Source organism: Pongo abelii, chromosome 9 (genome assembly GCF_028885655.2).
Source record: "Pongo abelii isolate AG06213 chromosome 9, NHGRI_mPonAbe1-v2.0_pri, whole genome shotgun sequence".
Taxonomy (NCBI): domain Eukaryota; kingdom Metazoa; phylum Chordata; class Mammalia; order Primates; family Hominidae; genus Pongo; species Pongo abelii.
In genome coordinates, this window is record NC_071994.2 from 122,519,698 (window position 1) to 122,537,831 (window position 18,134).

At 50.9% G+C, this 18,134-nt stretch overlaps 2 protein-coding genes across 5 annotated transcripts in view; one reads left to right on the top strand and one right to left on the bottom strand.

The window, feature by feature from the left end:
- Positions 1-9,128, top strand: part of CBL (Cbl proto-oncogene) — a 101,755-nt gene extending 92,627 nt beyond the window's left edge. For both annotated transcript variants that reach the window (XM_002822604.3, XM_054525243.2), the window contains one exon: positions 479-9,128. In XM_002822604.3, coding sequence (XP_002822650.2) covers positions 479-765 — 287 coding nt within the window. In that variant the 3' untranslated portion in view covers positions 766-9,128. The remainder of the gene's footprint in view (positions 1-478) is intronic.
- A 799-nt stretch (positions 9,129-9,927) lies between these two features.
- Positions 9,928-18,124, bottom strand: MCAM (melanoma cell adhesion molecule). 3 transcript variants are annotated; one of them, XM_002822585.6, is made up of 16 exons: positions 17,982-18,124; positions 16,083-16,207; positions 15,777-15,984; positions 15,623-15,693; positions 15,444-15,531; positions 13,724-13,903; positions 13,482-13,603; positions 13,221-13,383; positions 13,007-13,125; positions 12,763-12,904; positions 12,485-12,606; positions 12,235-12,376; positions 12,045-12,140; positions 11,711-11,858; positions 11,304-11,421; positions 9,928-10,880 (listed from the first exon to the last, which is right to left on the bottom strand). In XM_002822585.6, the coding sequence occupies exons 1-16, from the start codon at positions 18,046-18,048 to the stop codon at positions 10,851-10,853; spliced, it is 1,941 nt and encodes a 646-aa protein (XP_002822631.2). In that variant the 5' UTR covers positions 18,049-18,124; the 3' UTR covers positions 9,928-10,850. The 3 variants fall into 3 exon arrangements, with proteins under 3 accessions (XP_002822631.2, XP_054381219.1, XP_063567530.1); XM_054525244.2 differs by having other exon boundaries at positions 9,928-11,195; positions 17,982-18,087; XM_063711460.1 differs by lacking the exon at positions 11,304-11,421 and having other exon boundaries at positions 17,982-18,087.
- Between the last annotated feature and the right edge of the window lie 10 nt (positions 18,125-18,134).

Here is an 18,134-nt window from a genome sequence, read left to right on the forward strand (position 1 = left end):
ACAGCCTTCAGGACAGACAGCTGGTGAAAAAGAATAACAGCCTTTGGTTGCCCAGACGAGCAGTGATCCCCACTTAGCCTTGGCTAATGCTTCTTTATTGCAACTTATATCTGTCTTTTTCCTTACTTGTAGAAGGCGAAGTTTAGTATCTTCTCTGGTTCCCTCAGAATTAAAACAGACAATTACATGTACACAGACATGTTGCTTAGTGTAAAGCATGATGCAGATGTTTATGATTGCAGTGGTTATTTTTCATAGTACAGGTGCATGGTATATTTAGAAGGTTGTTTTTATTGTGATAAGGAGGAGGCTATATCTTAAAACCCTTCAACCTGTAAAACCCAGCCTCGTGACTGAAGAGCACATGTACCCAATTTACAGGAAGTCAATAATATCTTGATATTAGCACATTTTTATTGCTGTCATTAAATGAGGATTTCCCCAGATTTGCAAATATTTTCTTTGCTATTTCTTCTAGATGTCACTGAAGGTTCCCAAGTTCCCGAGAGGCCTCCTAAACCATTCCCTCGGAGAATCAACTCTGAACGGAAAGCTGGCAGCTGTCAGCAAGGTAGTGGTCCTGCCGCCTCTGCTGCCACCGCCTCGCCTCAGCTCTCCAGTGAGATCGAGAACCTCATGAGTCAGGGGTACTCCTACCAGGACATCCAGAAAGCTTTGGTCATTGCCCAGAACAACATCGAGATGGCCAAAAACATCCTCCGGGAATTTGTTTCCATTTCTTCTCCTGCCCATGTAGCTACCTAGCACACCACCTCCCTGCTGCAGGTTTAGAGGACCAGTGAGTTGGGAGTTATTACTCAAGTGGCACCTAGAAGGGCAGGAGTTCCTTTGGTGACTTCACAGTGAAGTCTTGCCCTCTCTGTGGGATATCACATCAGTGGTTCCAAGATTTCAAAGTGGTGAAATGAAAATGGAGCAGCTAGTATGTTTTATTATTTTATGGGTCTTGAGAGTGCATTTGAAGGTGTCCTTCAGTTCCCACATAGAGAGAGTGTGGATTTTATTACATGATAACCTACCTGGGGAACAGTCCAGAAAGCTGTAAAACAAGTATTTTGCTGGAAATCCTAATTGAGGACTTGAGACTTCCTGGGTTAAGGATGTGGCCGTGTGTGTGTCTGCCTGCCTGTGGTTGTGTGTGTCCTTATGATTATAAGATTAACCTGCTGTGTGTGTTAATTCCAGGCAGGGAATTAGCACAAAAGGTTTAGGAAGGAATCTTTTTTAAAGACTTCCATCTACTGTGGTATTATACCCAAGCCTAGTGTGTATTACAACTTCAACACTCCCCTTTGGCTTATATTACCATGTGCATAGCTAAAGTCTTCTATTTTTAGAACACCCTCCGTCTGTTCTTTCCCCATCAACTCCTTCCTCATCCTTCTTGGTGTTCTGTCATGGGCCATGGGCTTGCTATGGCCAGCCTTACTGAGGCCAGGCAGCTTATGGGATGTTCTTTATTGTGTGTGATGGTATTGGTTTGTTTGGTAGATAAGTGAGAGGAAAAGTACTGTTGCTACACTATTATAGGCATGTTTGATACTAGCAGCTAACACTGGTCACTCCAAAGCACTGTTTCTATAGGAACATTGAATCTATTAAGATGTTTTGATTATCCTAATTACATAATGACCGATTTGAGATAGAGGCCTTTAAATACATTCCATGCCCTCCCCAGAAAATAGTCTGTGGGAGTCAGTTGCCTTGGTGCCAGGTATGTGTTCTGATGTAGGTCATGAGTCTTTCTACTTAATGGGAAGGGAAGAACATTTGTTTCCAGGATGACTTTCTGGCCAGAATACCGGAAAGCTTTTAGGAAGCTTCATTCACGTGCTATTTGAATGCACAAAATAGACAGTAAGGATTTATCTGTTCAGTTTTTCTTCCCAGTGAATTAATTTCAGCTTATATGGGTGTCTTCATTTGAACATGAGGAATATTAGGTTGGGTTTTCAGCAGTGGTTTTTTCCTTTGCCCTTTAAGGAGTGGGGTGATGTCCATGGTGGCCCAGCCTCTTGCTGATGGCACTTCCCTGCATTGCTGCCTCCCGACGACGTGGTATTCTTCTTGTGCCTGTGGCTTCGGGAATGTAACATCTTTGCTCGTTTCTTTCCCTTTTCTTCTTCACCTGAGGTCCTAAATACTCTCTGTAATTACTGTGTTCTTCATGGTAATTAGACATCATTCAGTGAATAAATTACTGTAGTCAAAGACAACATGGGCTGGCAGTTTGTGTAATTGCCAGTTCATAAAGAAGATTGAGGGTCCAGTTTGGAGAACCATTAGTTCCTTTATATGCTGATAAATGATCCCTCGAGTTCAGTTAGTATTCTGTCCAGAGTGTTTTGCTGACTTTCTTAGCAGTGTATAACCTTTCTCCATGTCAGAAGCAAGCCTGCTGTTTGATAATCTGTCTTCCTGAAAATCTAAATCATGCTTTTGTCTTTAGATCTACACAGAAATGACCCTCCTTGGATCAGTTTACTTTCCAGTCTTATCATCTTTGGAACTAAAACTTGTTCTAACTCGTTTCTTGGCATTCAGCTACTCCTAGATCTTTTGGTTTTATCCTCTGGCCTCAGAGCCATTTATATTCCCAGAGTAGGCAGTACAGGATCTCGTGTTGATTTACTGTGGTTACCCCGTGTCTTCTCTACATGGCATACAGCGGCAAAGCCCACCGTTAGGTGAGGTGGTCCCGAGTTGAGGTGGAGTGGGAGCAGAGGAAGATGGCAGTGAATATCAAACAGTAGACTGCCATCAACTTCTAACAGCCAGTACGTATACTGTTCCATTTTGAGGTAACGTTCAGTTTTGCATTTTGTTTAAATATTGAAGGCCTAGACAAAGAACTAGAAAAAAAAAAAAACGGCAGCAGTTTCCAGGCCCATCCATATTGTAATTTTTCTTTATCTGCAGATATTGCCTGTAGTCTAAAGTTCTCTTTGGAAGACAAAGCATTGGCTGTATATCTTTTGCCTTTTCCATGCATCTAAATCTTCTCTGGAAATTATTTCCCTACTATGTAGGCTAAGGGCAGTCTCGACTTTTCCTTTTTTGAGTCCTGTGTGGCTCTTTGAATCAGCGTGAAACTGAGGCTCCAGCTCCCTGTGTTGTGCATGTGTGCCATCGATGGGCTTGGGTGTTAGTTTGTCACAGGTATCTGCCAGCATTCAAGGTTTTGGATCATTTCATGAGGATCCTTCCTTTGACTGGGTGCTCTGAGGACACACCTGGGTCTGTGCCTGAGATTGCCAGGCAAGATTAAGGAAAGTTTTCATGTGGCTTTTGTTTTGAGGTTATTCTCAAAACCTTAATTTCTTATATTTTCTGTTGACTAAGGCACCAGTAACCCATTCTTCACCCTCCATTTGTATGGCAATGTAAAATTCTTTGGCTTTGCTCTGAATTTAATTAAAACTGCCTTTTATGAACAGACTTCGAGTTTTGCCATTTTTGGCAAGCCCTTCCCCTTGTCCCTTCCTAGTGGCTGATAAAGTAAAAAAAACCCACACCACTTTGTTCTCCTTTTTCTCATATTCATTGGGCTGTTGTATTCAGCCAGTCTCATGCTTTCCCTGTGTCTTCACGGGTTGCTCTCCAAGCTGCCTTGTTGCGGGGTTGCTGCAGAGCAGCAACTGGACCTTTCCAGCTGCCCCCATGTTCCTTCCACTAAAGTAGAGGGTTCTTAAAATGGAAAAACCTGTGGGCTCTTCATATACCTCCCTTTAGTTAAGTAATAGACCAGGCAGCTTCTCGTCTCAGCATTTACCTGTTAATATTTTTGTGTATAGTGCTCTCTACCTGTGGGTGGCCGCTCTCTTCGACTTGCTCGTCTCCCCCCAACCCCACTCTACATAATCTACCATTCTTCTCGTCCCTTTCTTTTCTTACACAGACCCTCATTACTGGGGCCCAAGATGTGGGATAGTACTGTTAGTATTATTTAACTATTTTGTAGATTTAAAAGATTTCTGGTTAAGGGAGGTGGGGGTCACTGTTCATCACTCTTAAAATACATGTTTTCTCTATAGAAAAGTAAAATGTGTTTATGGTCCCAAACAGTCAACTCACAAATTTTTATAATAAAACTTCCTTGTAAAAACTAGGGACCATCTATATATTCCCTTTAAGATCTAGTTCTTTTTGTAGGTGTTCGGCAGTGGTGATAAAGCAGAATACTCTCCTACCTCACATCATGAAAGTCAGAAGATTATAGACCTTTTCAAACTATAAGTCCCTCTTCTTGCCGTTGGCCTTTCTAACTCTGGAATGACCACTGTTCATTGAAAAATAGTTTTCTGACTATTGGTCTGGCTCTAACAGTTTGTTTGTTCATCCAACAAATGTTTATGAGTGATGACCATGTGCCAGAAATGTCAGGTATGTGTCCTTCCCTTGGCACCACATAGTAGTTTACTAATGTTTGGGGGATTGTACTTGGGCTGTCATAGCCTCTGCATTTGACCTTAAAATAGCTCTTCCCAGTAAGATTGTGCAATTTTTATTCACAGCTCTTTCATGTAGACTTACCTTTCCTTACAGAGCTATCCTGGTTAATAACAGGCCAAGATTCTCCCATTATCCCCTGTTGTCTCCTATAGCTTTGATAATGCCTGGGAGATTCCTTGGTGTAAGTGTCATGGATACCGACTGTTTTTATGTTGGAATTTGTTCCAACATAATTAGAATCTGTTTGGTGAGTTGAAAGGTAAGTTGGCTCATGGTTGCACAGTAGGGCATTAAATGTTGAAGCAAAGCATCTGCCCACAGTCCCCTTTCCAATCTAGTGCCTTCCTTGAACTTTTTACTGAGCTGCTCTGTCCCTAATCCCCCTTGTTGGGAGGATTTTCATATCACCCTTCTGGGACCTGTCACCATGTCCTGTACTATTTGGAATTGGTTTTCCAGTCTTTCAACAACCGTTGCGGCTAACTCTATGTTTTAGAAGGGCTGGAGGTGTGGGCCCTGTCTTCGGTTCTCAGGACCCAGAGATCCTTTAGTCAGTTGTTGGGTCTTCCAAGAGCCAGACATTAATACAGATTGAACTCCATCAGTCCCCTAACTGTCAGCCTTTACCTCCCTCCCAGAGCAAGGAGTTTAGGGATTCTAAAGCTTAGTGTCCACACATCATTCTACCAGACCTTAGAGCTTTAGAAGCTCAATCTAAAGTACTGTAACTCAGCATAAACTATTACTATCACTCCTTTGAACTCAGTCTCCATGAGCAGTGTTTTGTTGGAAATACATAGAACAGCTTAATGCCTAGAGGGTGGTGAATAGCAAAGGACGGTCAAGGTTGTATTTTTGACTGCTTAGGGATCCTTTGGATACAAGAAACAGAAATGTTCAAGCAGAAGAAAGGAGGGAGTCATGGTAAGGATGCAGGGTATTTCGCAGAACCCAGGACGGGAAGTGCCTTTGGTTCTCGGGTGGAGCTGGAACTGCAGAGCTTTGCACCTAGTCCTTTCTCCTGCTTCACAGTCTGCTTATGGTATATGTGGCCCCCAAGTAGGCACTCCAGTCCTCAAGTCCACACCACCTTCCAACTCTGGGGATCACCATGAACAAATTCTCAATTTCCCATACTTAATTTCTTTTATTTTTTTGAGACGGAGTCTTGCTGTGTCGCCCAGGCTGGAGTGCAGTGGTGCAGTCTCAACTCACTGCAACCTCCGCCTCCCAGGTTCAAGCAGTTCTCTGCCTCAACCTCCCGAGTAGCTGGGATTACAGGCGCCTGCCACCATGCCCAGCTAATGTTCATATTTTTAGTAGAGACAGGGTTTCACCATCTTGGCTAGGCTGGTCTTGAACTCCTGACACTCGTGATCACCCGCCTCGGCCTCCCAAAGTGCTAAGATTACAGGCGTGAGCCACCGCGCCCGGCCCATACTTCGTATTCTTGAGAAAAACTACACTGAGCCCAGCACATTGATCAAGTATTTATCCCTGAGCAGTTGGCCTTGCCAGGGAGAGCAGAGATGTGGCAGACTCCTTCAGCTGGAGACAGGGAGCTTCTCAGAGAAGTGAGCAGAGACTCCCCAGACACCCTAAAAAGGCTTCTGCTCAAGGAGTAAAGCCACTACTCCTGCCTTTTTGCTAGTGGAAAGGAAGGCACGGGAGTTTGTCTGGGACATCATAGAAATTCTTAGGTTTAACTTAATTCTGGTCATTGTCTTCTTTATTTCCTGTTTTTCTTCCCTTTGTCAGTCTTGGCATCCAAGATTTCTTACCTCCCTCTTGTGGGCCAGCCTGTCCTGTTCCAGAGCTAGCCTGTTCCTGGGTGGCCTTCCTTAGCCTCCATTCAGCCTCAGGTCTTTTGTCTTCTTCCGTGTTTATTTAGAGAGCAGAATCTAATAACGGGTTCCACTGTAGCCACTATCCATGGACTTCTGGGTCCTCTTCAGGTCTGAGTGCTTGGAAATGTTCATTCTTTGGGCTTGTGGCCTGTCTCCTCCACTCTCCTCCTCACCCTCTCGCTCCTTCCTGTGTGAGGGCCGCTCTGCAGTAATGTTCTCAGGCAAGCCTTCCTAGGCATCTTAGAAACTACTTTGCCAGAGCCAGTAAGAATATATAATATTGGAGCAGTTGCCAGGATAGAAATTAAATATAGATTCCAGTTGAGGATAGAGTTTTTACTGAGAGCTCTTTAGACAGTATACCTGTGTCTTCTCTGGCAATTGCTTTCATTTTAGTCCTATATAAAAGCTTTCCTTTTCTGTTTTTTTTAAACTATGCTTTTGCTTGCCTGAATCTTTTGATCTTATATTTCTCTCATCTCAGAGCCTGTCCTGAGTTGTAAGGTATTTCATACTGCCTTACTTAAAAGTTTTTTAAACTACTAGAGTCATTTGATACACACAGAAGTTACCTAATAATCCAAAGATGTCCATCAAGGGAGGAAGGGTGGGTCATCAGACTTTGCCTTTGATGTTGTAGTCTAGGCTCCTGAGTTAAGCAGCAGAGGGACAGCAGTGCCATGTGCCTTCACCGTGTCCCAGGAAATCTGGGTTGGTTCCAGTGGGAAATACCAGTGTTTCTTGGTTCTGGAAAGTGGCAAAAGAGTAAGAGATGGGGAAATAGGGATGGGGAGAGCAAGCCCCGCATGTCCATGGCGAGTCAGGTGGGGAGCACGGGTGGAAGGGCCGGCTGTTGACAGACAGACTAAGCTGTGTGGCGCTCTTGCCGCCGCTTCCTGGGTACAGAGCTTGAGAAAAACGCAGCCGACCACTCCCTGTGTTTGTACAGAGCAAAGCCCAAAAGCCAACCTCAGATCTCCTGATCTGGCAGCTGAAGAAATCAGCAGAGTCCTGATTGCCTGATTCAGTCCCAAAAATGAATGTCAGGCCCCGCCCCGCCCCCTCCCCACCAACATTGCCTCTCCTACATTCTCCTTCTGCCCCTAAATCAGACAGGAGACCAGAGAGGAGTATTGCTCAATGCGTGCTATGTGCAACTCCTCAGGCCTTGCGCCACCTCCATGCTGAGCCCTGAAGCAGGGTGTCCTGGGTGCCTGTGTGTCAGCTCCCTCCTCTCTACCTACCTCTGACCTTGTTGTGGGTGAGGGTAGCCATGCTTGTGGCCATCTTAAAACTGGAGAGGCAGAGAACTACTTCTGAGTCTGTAGACCACGTGTTGTCTTCCATGGCCTGTCTCTCCTGCTGTCTGGGTGAGTGAGCCTGCAACGCAATGCCCATGAGAGTAAACGCCTCCTGACCTACCCTGCTCAGCACTGTTCTAGTGTCTTGGCCTTGAAAGAAAAGCCTGACTTCCTGCTGAAACATGTGGTAGGGGCATGGCAGCTATGAGGCACCTCCTACATCTGTTTTCTGGCTGTGGTGACTTGGGATTTTTAACCTTACATATCTTTTTCCTTTACTCAAAACAAAACAATTTTTAGCACACTGAAAAAAAAAAAAAGCCAAATGTTTTGTGCCTTTCTAAGGCAGCACTGTATCCCAGGCTGCATTTTAGGACTTAATATGGAAATACCAGAGTCTGAGCTCCTCTACCTTGAGTTTCGTTAGTCCTTAGTGTCTAGGAGACAGGAAAGAATGCTCTCTGTGACTGGAGAGGTGACATGCAGGTGCAGTGTGTCCGGAGTCCCTTTCCCCTGCTGTGAGACTTCAGTGGAGGAGAGAAGCATTGTACCCTGGGATCATTTGGTTGGTTCCAATCACAAGCTTAGTTATCAGGTTGCATGCCTTGTCTCCTGCAAAAGACAGAATGTTTCACAATTCCCAGGTAAACTCTGGACCATTCCAAGTGTCCTAGCCTTCTGATGACATTAATTACCCAGTTGTGTGGAGGAGTGTAGGATGGACTCTCCTGAGAAGGGGAGGTTGGTGGCTTTGTCTTTTCTTTTTGCTGGATCCTGAACTGGTCTAGACCTCCTGCGCCCACCCCCCAGCCCCCATCAGATGTGGCTGGCCTTTCATTTGAAGGCTTCAGACTTAAAGCATTAAGCAGCTAGTGCCCTCTGCAGGGCCTGGTTTCCCCAGGGAAGGGCAGCAAGGAACATGGACCAGAAGCCTGTCCTCAGTAATGTGACTATAGTGAGCTTTAGCAAAAGTTTTTCTATATAATGACATTTTACTTATCTCTTACCCTTTCCTCAGTTTTCCCCTGCCTTTAACTAATAAAGAACTGGGAGACAGAAATTTTAAAGTCCTCCTTATTCAAGATTTTGAAATTCTTAGCCTGGGGGTGCTGGAGAGAACCTGATGCTTTCTCCAGAATGAAGAGTCCCAATTTGTATATCAGTGTTAAGAAGAAAACAAAACAAACACATAGATGAGATTTTCGTGGACTATTTTAAAAATGTGTCATTAATATAAAAAATTTATATTAGCAGTATTTAATCATTCTCACCTGTAAAGAATAAGAAAAACAGAAGGTAAATATTCTTACAGAGAATAGCAGAGCTTTAAGATTCATTTTCATTTTAAGTCCATTTTATTTTGCCAGTGTATTAATGTTTAGAAGTCTGTTATACTAATGTTATTTATTAATTTTTTTCATTTCCATACACAGTTAACTAAAGAGCTTTTTCAAGCACCCATGTCTGTAAAAAAATATTTTTAAATAAAGTTTCTTTTGTTGTAGCAGACTTGAGTTCTTGCTCATTCAGGGGCTTGGGAGGCAATACTCGAGTTGCCATAGGACCAAATGCCAAGGCCCCCTTCCTCATGGCGGTGAGCCTGAGCTGCTGTCTCGAGGGCAGTTCCAAGTGGCAGGAAAGCATAGGAAGGGGACACAGCTCCTGCTAACAGCCTGCCAGGCCCTTCGTGCTGCGTCATCAGGGCAGTTTGGCTGCTGAAAAGTAGGGTGACTGTCCGCTCTGTGGTAGAACTTGAGCCATTTGCTCAGAAGCAGAGGTAACCCCTGATTGCTGCTGCCAACTGGAAACGGTTTTGTGTGCCTTTTGGTTGTAGTTTCAGAGGCCCCCAGGTTCCTGTGGTACCCATGATGAATAAAAAGCAATGTAAGATTTCTGGGACAATTAAGCTTTATTTTTCATATATATATACATATATAAAGGAAACAATTTGCAAATTTACACACCTGACAAAACCATATATACACACATATGTATGCATACACACAGACACACACACCCGAAGCTCTAGCCAGGCCCTTGTTTTCCATCCCTAAGTACCATTCTCTCATTTGGGCCCTTCTAGGGTTGGGGCCCTGAGCTTGGTTTGTAGAAGTTTGGTGCTAATATAACCATAGCTTTAATCCCCATGAAGGACAGTGTAGACCTCATCTTTGTCCACTCCCCCCGCCTTTCAGTCTTACGTGATCCATCAAGAGGGCCACGGGAGCCAAGTGAACACGGGGGATTGAGGCTAATTCACCTGAACTCAGAAACAGTGCTCAGCTTCCTCACTGCAGGCACGTATCTTTCTTTTTTTTTTTTTTTTTTCTTCTCGGGACGGAGTCTCGCTGTGTCACCCAGGTGGGAGTGCAGTGGCACGATCTCGGCTTACTGCAGGCTCCACCTCCTGGATTCACACCATTCTCCTGCTTCAGCCTTCCGAGTAGCTGGGACTATAGGTGCCAACCACTATGCCCGGCTAATTTTTTTTGTATTTTTAGTAGAGACGGGGTTTCACCGTGTTAGCCAGGATGGTCTCGATGTCCTGACCTTGTGATCCGCCCGCCTCGGCCTCCCAAAGTGCTGGGATTACAGGCGTGAGCCACCGCACCCGGCCCTGGCACATATCTTTTAAGGAATGACACCAGTTCCTGGCTTTTGACCAAAGAAAAAATGTCACAGGAGACTTTGAAGAGGCAGACAGGAGGGAGGTGGCAGCAACACTGCAGCTGCTTCTGGATGCTGCTGGGGTGCTCTCCAGAGCGGGTGTGAACAGCGCACTTCAACATGAGCAGGTGCCTGGCTCCGGTGTGTCCTCACTTCAGTGGTGCACCTGGATGATGGAAGCCAGCCTTTGGGGCAGGAAACCAGCTCAGAGAGGCTACCCAGCTCAGCTGCTGGCAGGAGCCAGGTATTTACAGCCATAATGTGTGTAAAGAAAAAACACGTTCTGCAAGAAACTCTCCTACCCGCTTGGGAGACTGGGGCTCCTTGCTTGGGATGAGCTTCACTCAACGTGGAGATGGTGGTGGACTGGTCCCTGAAAAGCGGGCCTTGCAGGGCCAGGTGAGGTCCTCAGGTCCTAACCCAGTGGCCCTCTGAAAGGGGGTGTGTAGGTGAGGGGAGCAGGAGGCTTCTCTCTAGTCCCTTTGGAGGCTTTGGCTGAGAGAAGAGTGAGCAGGGAGCTGGGAATGGTCCAGGCAGGGAAGGGTGCTGAAGTGATTCGGGGCTAATGCCTCAGATCGATGTATTTCTCTCCCTAAAAGTGGGTAGAGGAGAAGAGGGGAACACGGAGACGGTGCTGAGTTGAAGGTGTGAGCACCGAGAGGAAGGAGAGGTGGAAGCAGAAGCCGATGAACTTGGTGCGGCAGCCCTGGGGAGGAAGGCAGGCCAGGGAAGGGGGGCGGCCCCCGCCTGACTGCACTGGTGAAATGGCCACACCCAGAGCCACGGGCGTTGGTCAGGAAAAGGTGATGGGACAGGGTCTTTCTTGTCTTCCTCCAAGCTCCCTCAGCCACTTGCTTGGCCCTGCCATCTGTGAGTAGTGTTAAGAAGGCAAGATGGGGCCTGCTCCCTATCTCCGACAAAGAGGGATGAAGGATAGAGAGTTAGAACCGTTAGTCCCTACTGCCCCCGGTCCCTGAGGATGTGGGAGGCTCTGGCCACAGGAACCGCCTCCTACCTGGTCTCCCGGAGCCCTCTTGTCACCGCTGCTGCCCTGCAGGAGGCCCATCTCTTCTGGGAGCTTATCTGACTTAACTTCAACTACAAATTCACTCTTACGAGACGGGGGCAGCGTGCTGGGAGGAGGGAGGGAGGTGAGAGGTTGGTACCTCAGGGCCACAGGAAGAGAAGGGCCCGCTGTGAAGGATGTGGAATGGATGAGGGCTCCTTGCTCCAGGGCCAGCCCAGGGCAGGGAAGCAGGTCATGAGACCGTGTGGCTGATGGAAGCTGGGCAGTGGGCAGTGGAGCGGGGAGCACCCTGACCCAGGGCCCCACTCCTGCTCTCGAGGGGCAGGCGGGTGCTGGGCAGGCAGCAGGCTGGGCGGCAAAATGGGAGGGGCCGGAGGGGCCGGTGTTGGGCTTACATCTCCTGCTTCCCTGAGCGCCCGCACGGCAGCTTGCCCTTCTTATAGAGGAAATAGAGGACAGCGCCCAGCACCGCCAGGACCAGGATGCACACAATCACAGCCACGATGACCACGCCCTGGCTCTCCGGCTCTGGCAGCTTTCTCTCTGCGCCACAAAGACACTCCTCGTCACTCCCTGCCCCAGGCCACCATGTCACCATCGTTGCCCCAGCCAGTCTAGGGCCGACAAGATGGGGCTGCTACTCACCTTTCTGGACAGGGCTCTCTGAGGAGGGACAGGGCAGAAAGGATGCCCTGGCACAGCCCTGTTCTCTTGCCAGGCCTGGCTTACCTGTGGAGGTGCTGTTGGCTCTGGTATGAGGACTGGCAGTGGAAGTGCTGAGGCCAGTGGTTGTGTTGGAGTCTGGTGTGAGGGTGGTTAAATTGACTAGGAGGCAGAGGGAGGGGTGTTAGGAGAAGCGCAAGTTACTGCCCGTGCCTGGGCCTGCCCCTGCCATTCCCTGCAGGGATGCAGCCCTCACCCAGCTCCAGGAAGAGGACGCTGGTGTTTTTGCCCAGGTCGTTGGAGGCCGTGCATTCAACACCTGTCTCCAACAGCTCTGGGGTCACGAGGACATTCAGGGTGCTCAGGACTCGCTGTGGATCTTGGTGGTGTTCACTTGCCTGCGAGGAAAGGAAGGAGGCAGCTCAGGGGATGGGGAGGATCTCTGGTCCTGGCCACAAAGCCCAGGCAGGGATTAGGAGAGTGTGGCAGATGAGACACCTGCTCACCGTGCCGTTGACGTTCCAGGAGATGGTGGGCCGGGGGTGCCCTGACGCTTCACAAGACAGATTCAACACCATATTCTCTTTCACCCACACCTTCCTCTCCTTGAATGCCATCCAAGGGGGGCCTTGGGGAGGTAGGGAGAGGTGAGGCGGCAAGCCCAGCTAGCCTGCCTCCCCCTCCGCACCAGAGCTCCCCAGGGCAGCAGGTGGCTTTTTGTCAAAGAGCTTAAAAACCACCCCACTTGGGGTGACCTGGTCTCTACCCAGAGGGAGGGCCTCACCAAAAATGGCCACGTTGACCAGCTGTGTGCGGTTCAGGCCGGATATGCTGGGCACAGACGCCACGCAGCGATAGCCGCCTCCTGCCTCCCGTTTCAGGTCATGCAACTGGAGCACAGGCCCCCTTTCCAGCACCTGGCCTGTCTGGAATGAGAGACGGGTCAGAGGGTCTGGGAAAGAGCACATTCTTGTCACCCCCAGCCCCACCCACCCCATCAGCCCCTTGCCCCAGACCCGCCTGGGTACCTCTTCTCTCAGCCACTGGAACTCGAGGTCCTGGCTACTCTCTGCCTCACAGGTCAGGGTGAGGCTGCTGCCTTCCTGTCTCTCAGGGGCTGCGGGACTCACTCGGACGTCAGACACATCTGGGGGTACAGCAATCATGTCACCCAGGGCAGGGCGGGGCCAGTTCCCTATTGCCCCAGCCTGGGCCCCCTGTCCTGGGTCCCCAGCCCCTCACAGTTCACCAGTAGTTCCTGTGGTTCACTCGGCAGCGATATCATGGTGTCCAAGTCCAGGCCCTGACATTCATAGAGCCCACTGTGTTCCTTCCGGGCAGGCTCCAGCACCAGGACCCCGTTGTCGTTGGTTGTCTCTTCCTCTGCCTCCCTGGTGCTGGGGTTCTAGGGAGGACTGGGGAGGTGAGCAGAGTGCACCTCCCGCCACTCCACCTGGGTCTCTGCTTGCATCCCCACCTGCACCCAGCACAAAGCCCCCACACCTGCTTGCTGATGCTGAAGTGTGGTGGAGGGTTGCCATCAGCCAAACACCTGATTTCCACGCGGTCCCCTTCCTTCAGCATTCCCACGGGCTCCACTTCCAACCACACTTTTTCTGTCGGGTCTGCATAGGCAAAGGGGGTAGCTCTTGGCCCATGAGTCAACCCTGGGCTGAATAGGGGGAGCCAGCAGGAGTTTCCAGCAGCCCCAGCCCCAGTAAGCAGAGAGTCAGGTTAGTACTCACAGAAAACAGGGACGGTGACTTCCCTGGACTCCTTCATGTGGTTCCCACTGGGCAGCCGGTAGTTGAGCTCACAGTAAAACTGGGCATCTTTGTCTTCTTTAACCAGCTGTGCCTTCAGAATACTCTGCAAGGTGTACAAACCACTCGACTCCACAGTCTGGGACGACTGAATGTGGACCCCTGCGCAGGGAGGAAGGGGAGGAAGACTGAGCCTCAGCCCCACCTCCAACCCCACCCTAGGGTTGTCCACCGGGGTTGGCAGGGGACCATCTAAAGAGCCCCCTGTCCCCTGTAGAGGGCCAGCTACAAATGCAAGCTGGAAACCCTTCAACCCAGCACTTTTACCGCTCAGGGTCAACCCTAGAAAAACATTTACATGTCTGCTCATATCCAAGGATGTGTGCAAAGAATGCTGCAATGATAAAAACGAGCAGCCGTCTAGATGTCCACTAACTGGGGAATGGTGAACTCGACTACATGCTATGCATAGTATGGAAAACTTGGCAGTAAGCAAAACGATCAGTTGATCTAAATAGACTGACCCAGAAACGTTGTATAAAAGAAATTGTCTAACAACGTATACCATACGCCACTACTTAGATCAGGGTTTCTCAGCAGTACTGATAATTTTTTTTTTTTTTCAGACGGAGTTTCGCTCTTGTTGCCCAGGCTGGAGTGCAATGGTACAATCTTGGCTCACCGCAACCTCCACCTCCTTCCCAGGTTCAAGTGCTTCTCCTGCCTCAGCCTCCTGAGTAGCTGGGATTACAGACATGCGCCACCACGCCCGGCTACTTTTGTGTTTTCAGTAGAGATGGGGTTTCTCCGTGTTGGACAGGCTGGTCTTGAACTCCCGACCTCAGGTGATCCGCCCGCCTTGGCCTCCAAAAGTGCTGGGATTACAGGCGCGAGCCCAGCCAGCACTACTGATATTTTAGGCCACGTTGATTCTTTATTGTGGGGGCTGTCCTGTGCCCTGTAGGATGTTAGCAACATCCTTGGTCTCTCTACCTACTAGATGGCAGTAGCACCCCCTCTATGTGTGACAACCAAAAATATCTCCAGACATTGCCAAATATGTCCTAGGAGGAGGGAGTACAAAATCACCCCTGGTTAAGAATGACTGATTTAGATAATAAAAAACAAAAGCCTATATTGTTCTAGAAATGTTTCTATATATGAGCAAATACATAGAAATAGGCTTGAAAAAACACACCCCCGATAGCAGAGATTATTTCTGGGAGGGGGGGTCTCAGGCAAGAAGAAACTTCTAGATTTTTTGTCAGTTTAAATTCTCATGAAAATATTTTCAAGCACCATTTGTATAATTTTTTTAAGTTAAAAGCTTAAAGAAAACATAAGGCAGTTCCTGTGTAGTACCATAGGGACAGACAGCTCTTTTTAAGAGATGGGGTCTTGCTCTGTCACCCAGGCTGGAGTGTGGTGGCTAAATCCTAGCTCACTGTAGCCTCCATTTCCTGGGCTCATATGATCCCCCTGCCTCAGCCTCTCAAGTATCTGGGACCACAGGCACACACCACCATGCCTGGCTAATTTTTTTATTTTCTGTAGAGACAGGGTCACCCTGTGTTGTCCAAGGTGGTCTTGAACTCCTGGCCTCCAGAGATCCTCCTGCCTTGGCCTCCCAAAGCACTGAGATTACAGGTGTGAGCTACCACACCTGGCCCAAGGGTGGCTTTTGGGAGAAAGGGCTACTCACGGTTCTTCTCCTCCTTCAGAGGCCGGCCATTCTTGTACCAGATGACTTGAGGAATGGGGTACCCGTTCCTCCCTACACAGGTAGCGACCTAAAGAGCACAGGGTGTGAGTCTCCCTGCCTCCGAGCCCTATCTCAGCGGCTGCGCACCAGCTGCCCAGCCCACCTGCCACACATCTCACCTCCTCAGGCTCCTTACTGTTCACAGGGATGCCCAGGGCGTTGACCTGGATGTTTGGCTCCTCCGGAGCTTCTACAAGAAAATAGAAATGAGGGGGACATCTGACCACGTCCCACCACCCTCACTACCCAGCTGGCAGACACGGGGTCACGCACTGTAGACGCGGAGCTGGATGCGGTACTCCTGGGACCGAGGGCGCTTGCCCTGGCACAAGAAGATGCGCTCGTCGTGGGGGGTGACTTGAGTCAGGGCCAGAGTAGCCCCTCTGTCCTGGAGGCTGAGCCGCTGCTCGTACTCCCCACGTTCGCTCTGGCCCTGGCCCTGCCGCACACGGAAGATGAGCGTCCGCTTCTCCTTGTGGACCTAATAGGAGGAGAAACAGAGTAGGAGAAGGGTCCTGGGCTACAAGAGGGGCAGAGCCTCCCTCCCCGGGCTGCTCTTGCAGGAGCCCAAGCACTCACAGAAAACCAGTCGACATGGCTGAGGTCGCCTTGGGACTGGGAGAGGCCGCACTTCAGAAGGGCTGTGCTGCCCACTTCAACCTCCACCAGCTCAGGCGCAGGCTGCTCAGCCTCTCCGGGCACACCTGGGGGAGGGAGGCGGGGCCCCCGCAGCTGTGTCAGCTCCGGGTGCTGTCCGCCCCTCCCCTCGCAGCGCTGCTGCAGCTGTTTTTCCTGCCACTCAGAGGGTCTGCAGAGGGCCCTGTCCTCTGAACGCTCGACCCCCCGACCCGCGCCCCACCTGGGCCAGCCCTCTCCCCGTCCAGGAGACCCCAGGTCCTTGGAGCCGAGCAGAGATTGAGCAGAGACTGAGCACCGAACAGCTCCAGCTGAGGCTGGGAGAGGGGCAGAGAGGGGCCACCCAGGCTCGGGGCCAAGAGGAAGGCCCCTTTCCTTCCAGGCCCCCTCCTCTCCGGGTGAGCTCAGAGTGTGGGAATGCAAAGCATGTGCCAGGCTGGGGCACACAGGCCCTTTTGTGTCACCACAGCCAGGGGAAGATACCACTGCTCTACCCTCCGCCCTCCAAAATCCCTGCCCTAACTCCCCACAAGACCCAGCGGGCTAACTCTGGCGGAAGTTCCGGTCTCATGCTCCCTCAGCAGCACCTCCGTGAACACTCCGCACACACCCGCGGACCCCACCCTGGGAAGCTGCTAAGGATGGAGAGGTCAGTTTCCCCCAGGGGTCAGGGCAAGGGCCAGGCAATGGGCAGGAGTGACGTCAGTGGTGCCAGCGTGCTGCCAGCCCTGTGAGGAGGTGATGTCACTCGACACCATCTGCCTGGGCTCTGGGATGCCTGGGTTGTTGCCTTGGCTCTCGGACAAGGAGGGCAGGTGGAAAGGGGGTCTCCAACCCAGAGCCTCAGACCCCTGACTCCTCCCAGAGCTAGAAGAGCAGGGCAGGGTGGAGCTGGACCGGCTGCAACTGTGGAGCCCGATTTAGCCCTTTCCCCAGAAATAAAGTCAGCCTGGGAGGCAGTAGCCTGGAATACCCCAGGGACATGGTTGGCACTGGGCATGAGGCCAGCGAGCTGGGTATTGCCTAGCCCTCCCCTTCCCCAGCCGGACAGCGGCTGGGACGGCGGAATGGGAGCCAAGAGAAACACGCGACACCGCTGCGGGCCATACAAGGGCAGCGTGGACCCGAGAGCGCCCTGCTACCAGGCGGATCCGGAGAAACGCTCCGAGGGTGCCCGGGCGCACTTCCCACCTGAATGTGGTCCCCACAATAAGCCAGCGGGCGCTTCCAGTATGGGAATCCTCCATCCCTCATCTCTGTCCCCTATGATCCCATCACTCGGGGAGGCGCGAGGCGACCCACACCGCCCCGCAACCCCTGCCAACGCCCAGCTCGGGCGGGAGCCGCCGAACCTCCCGCTCTCGCTCACCTCCAGCCTGGCGTGATGCCCAGGCAGGAGGGGGAAGGGGTGGGTCGGCGCACCCCCTCCAGCGAAGGAAGCTGCCTTTTCCAGCAACAGGCGGGCGCGGAATTCAGGCTTTGAGGATGCGCCCCAGCTGCGCCTCCTGCCCGGCTTCAATTGCGGGCCCCCAGATTGAGCACCTCAGGGACCACCCACCCCCCAGCACCCCGAAAGGCTGGGCTCCACCCCTTCTCACTCCCAGAAGTAGCCTCCTCCCCGCCTTCCGAGTGCTGCTCCCGGGATACTCTAGAATCCCGGCTGCAAACTGGCTGCAAAGAAGAGTTGCTCGCGCGCAAGGCGCCCGGGGATCAGGGACCCAGGGAGGAGGCGCGTCCTCTCGGGCGCAACGCCCCGACCCCGCCGCGCCGCTGGCTCTGCTCCCTGGCACGCTCCACCGCAGACCCCTAGGCGGGGCGCGGCCCCCCTGCGAACTCACTCACCCGCGACGCGAGGACAGCAGCAGCAGGCGGCGAGCAAGAAGGCGCAGACCAGCCTGGGAAGCCCCATGCTTCCCGGCCGGAGGGCGAGAGCCAAGTGAGGAGCTTGAGGCTGCCGGGGGCTGACGTCAGGGGGGCGGGGGAGGGGGCCCGGAG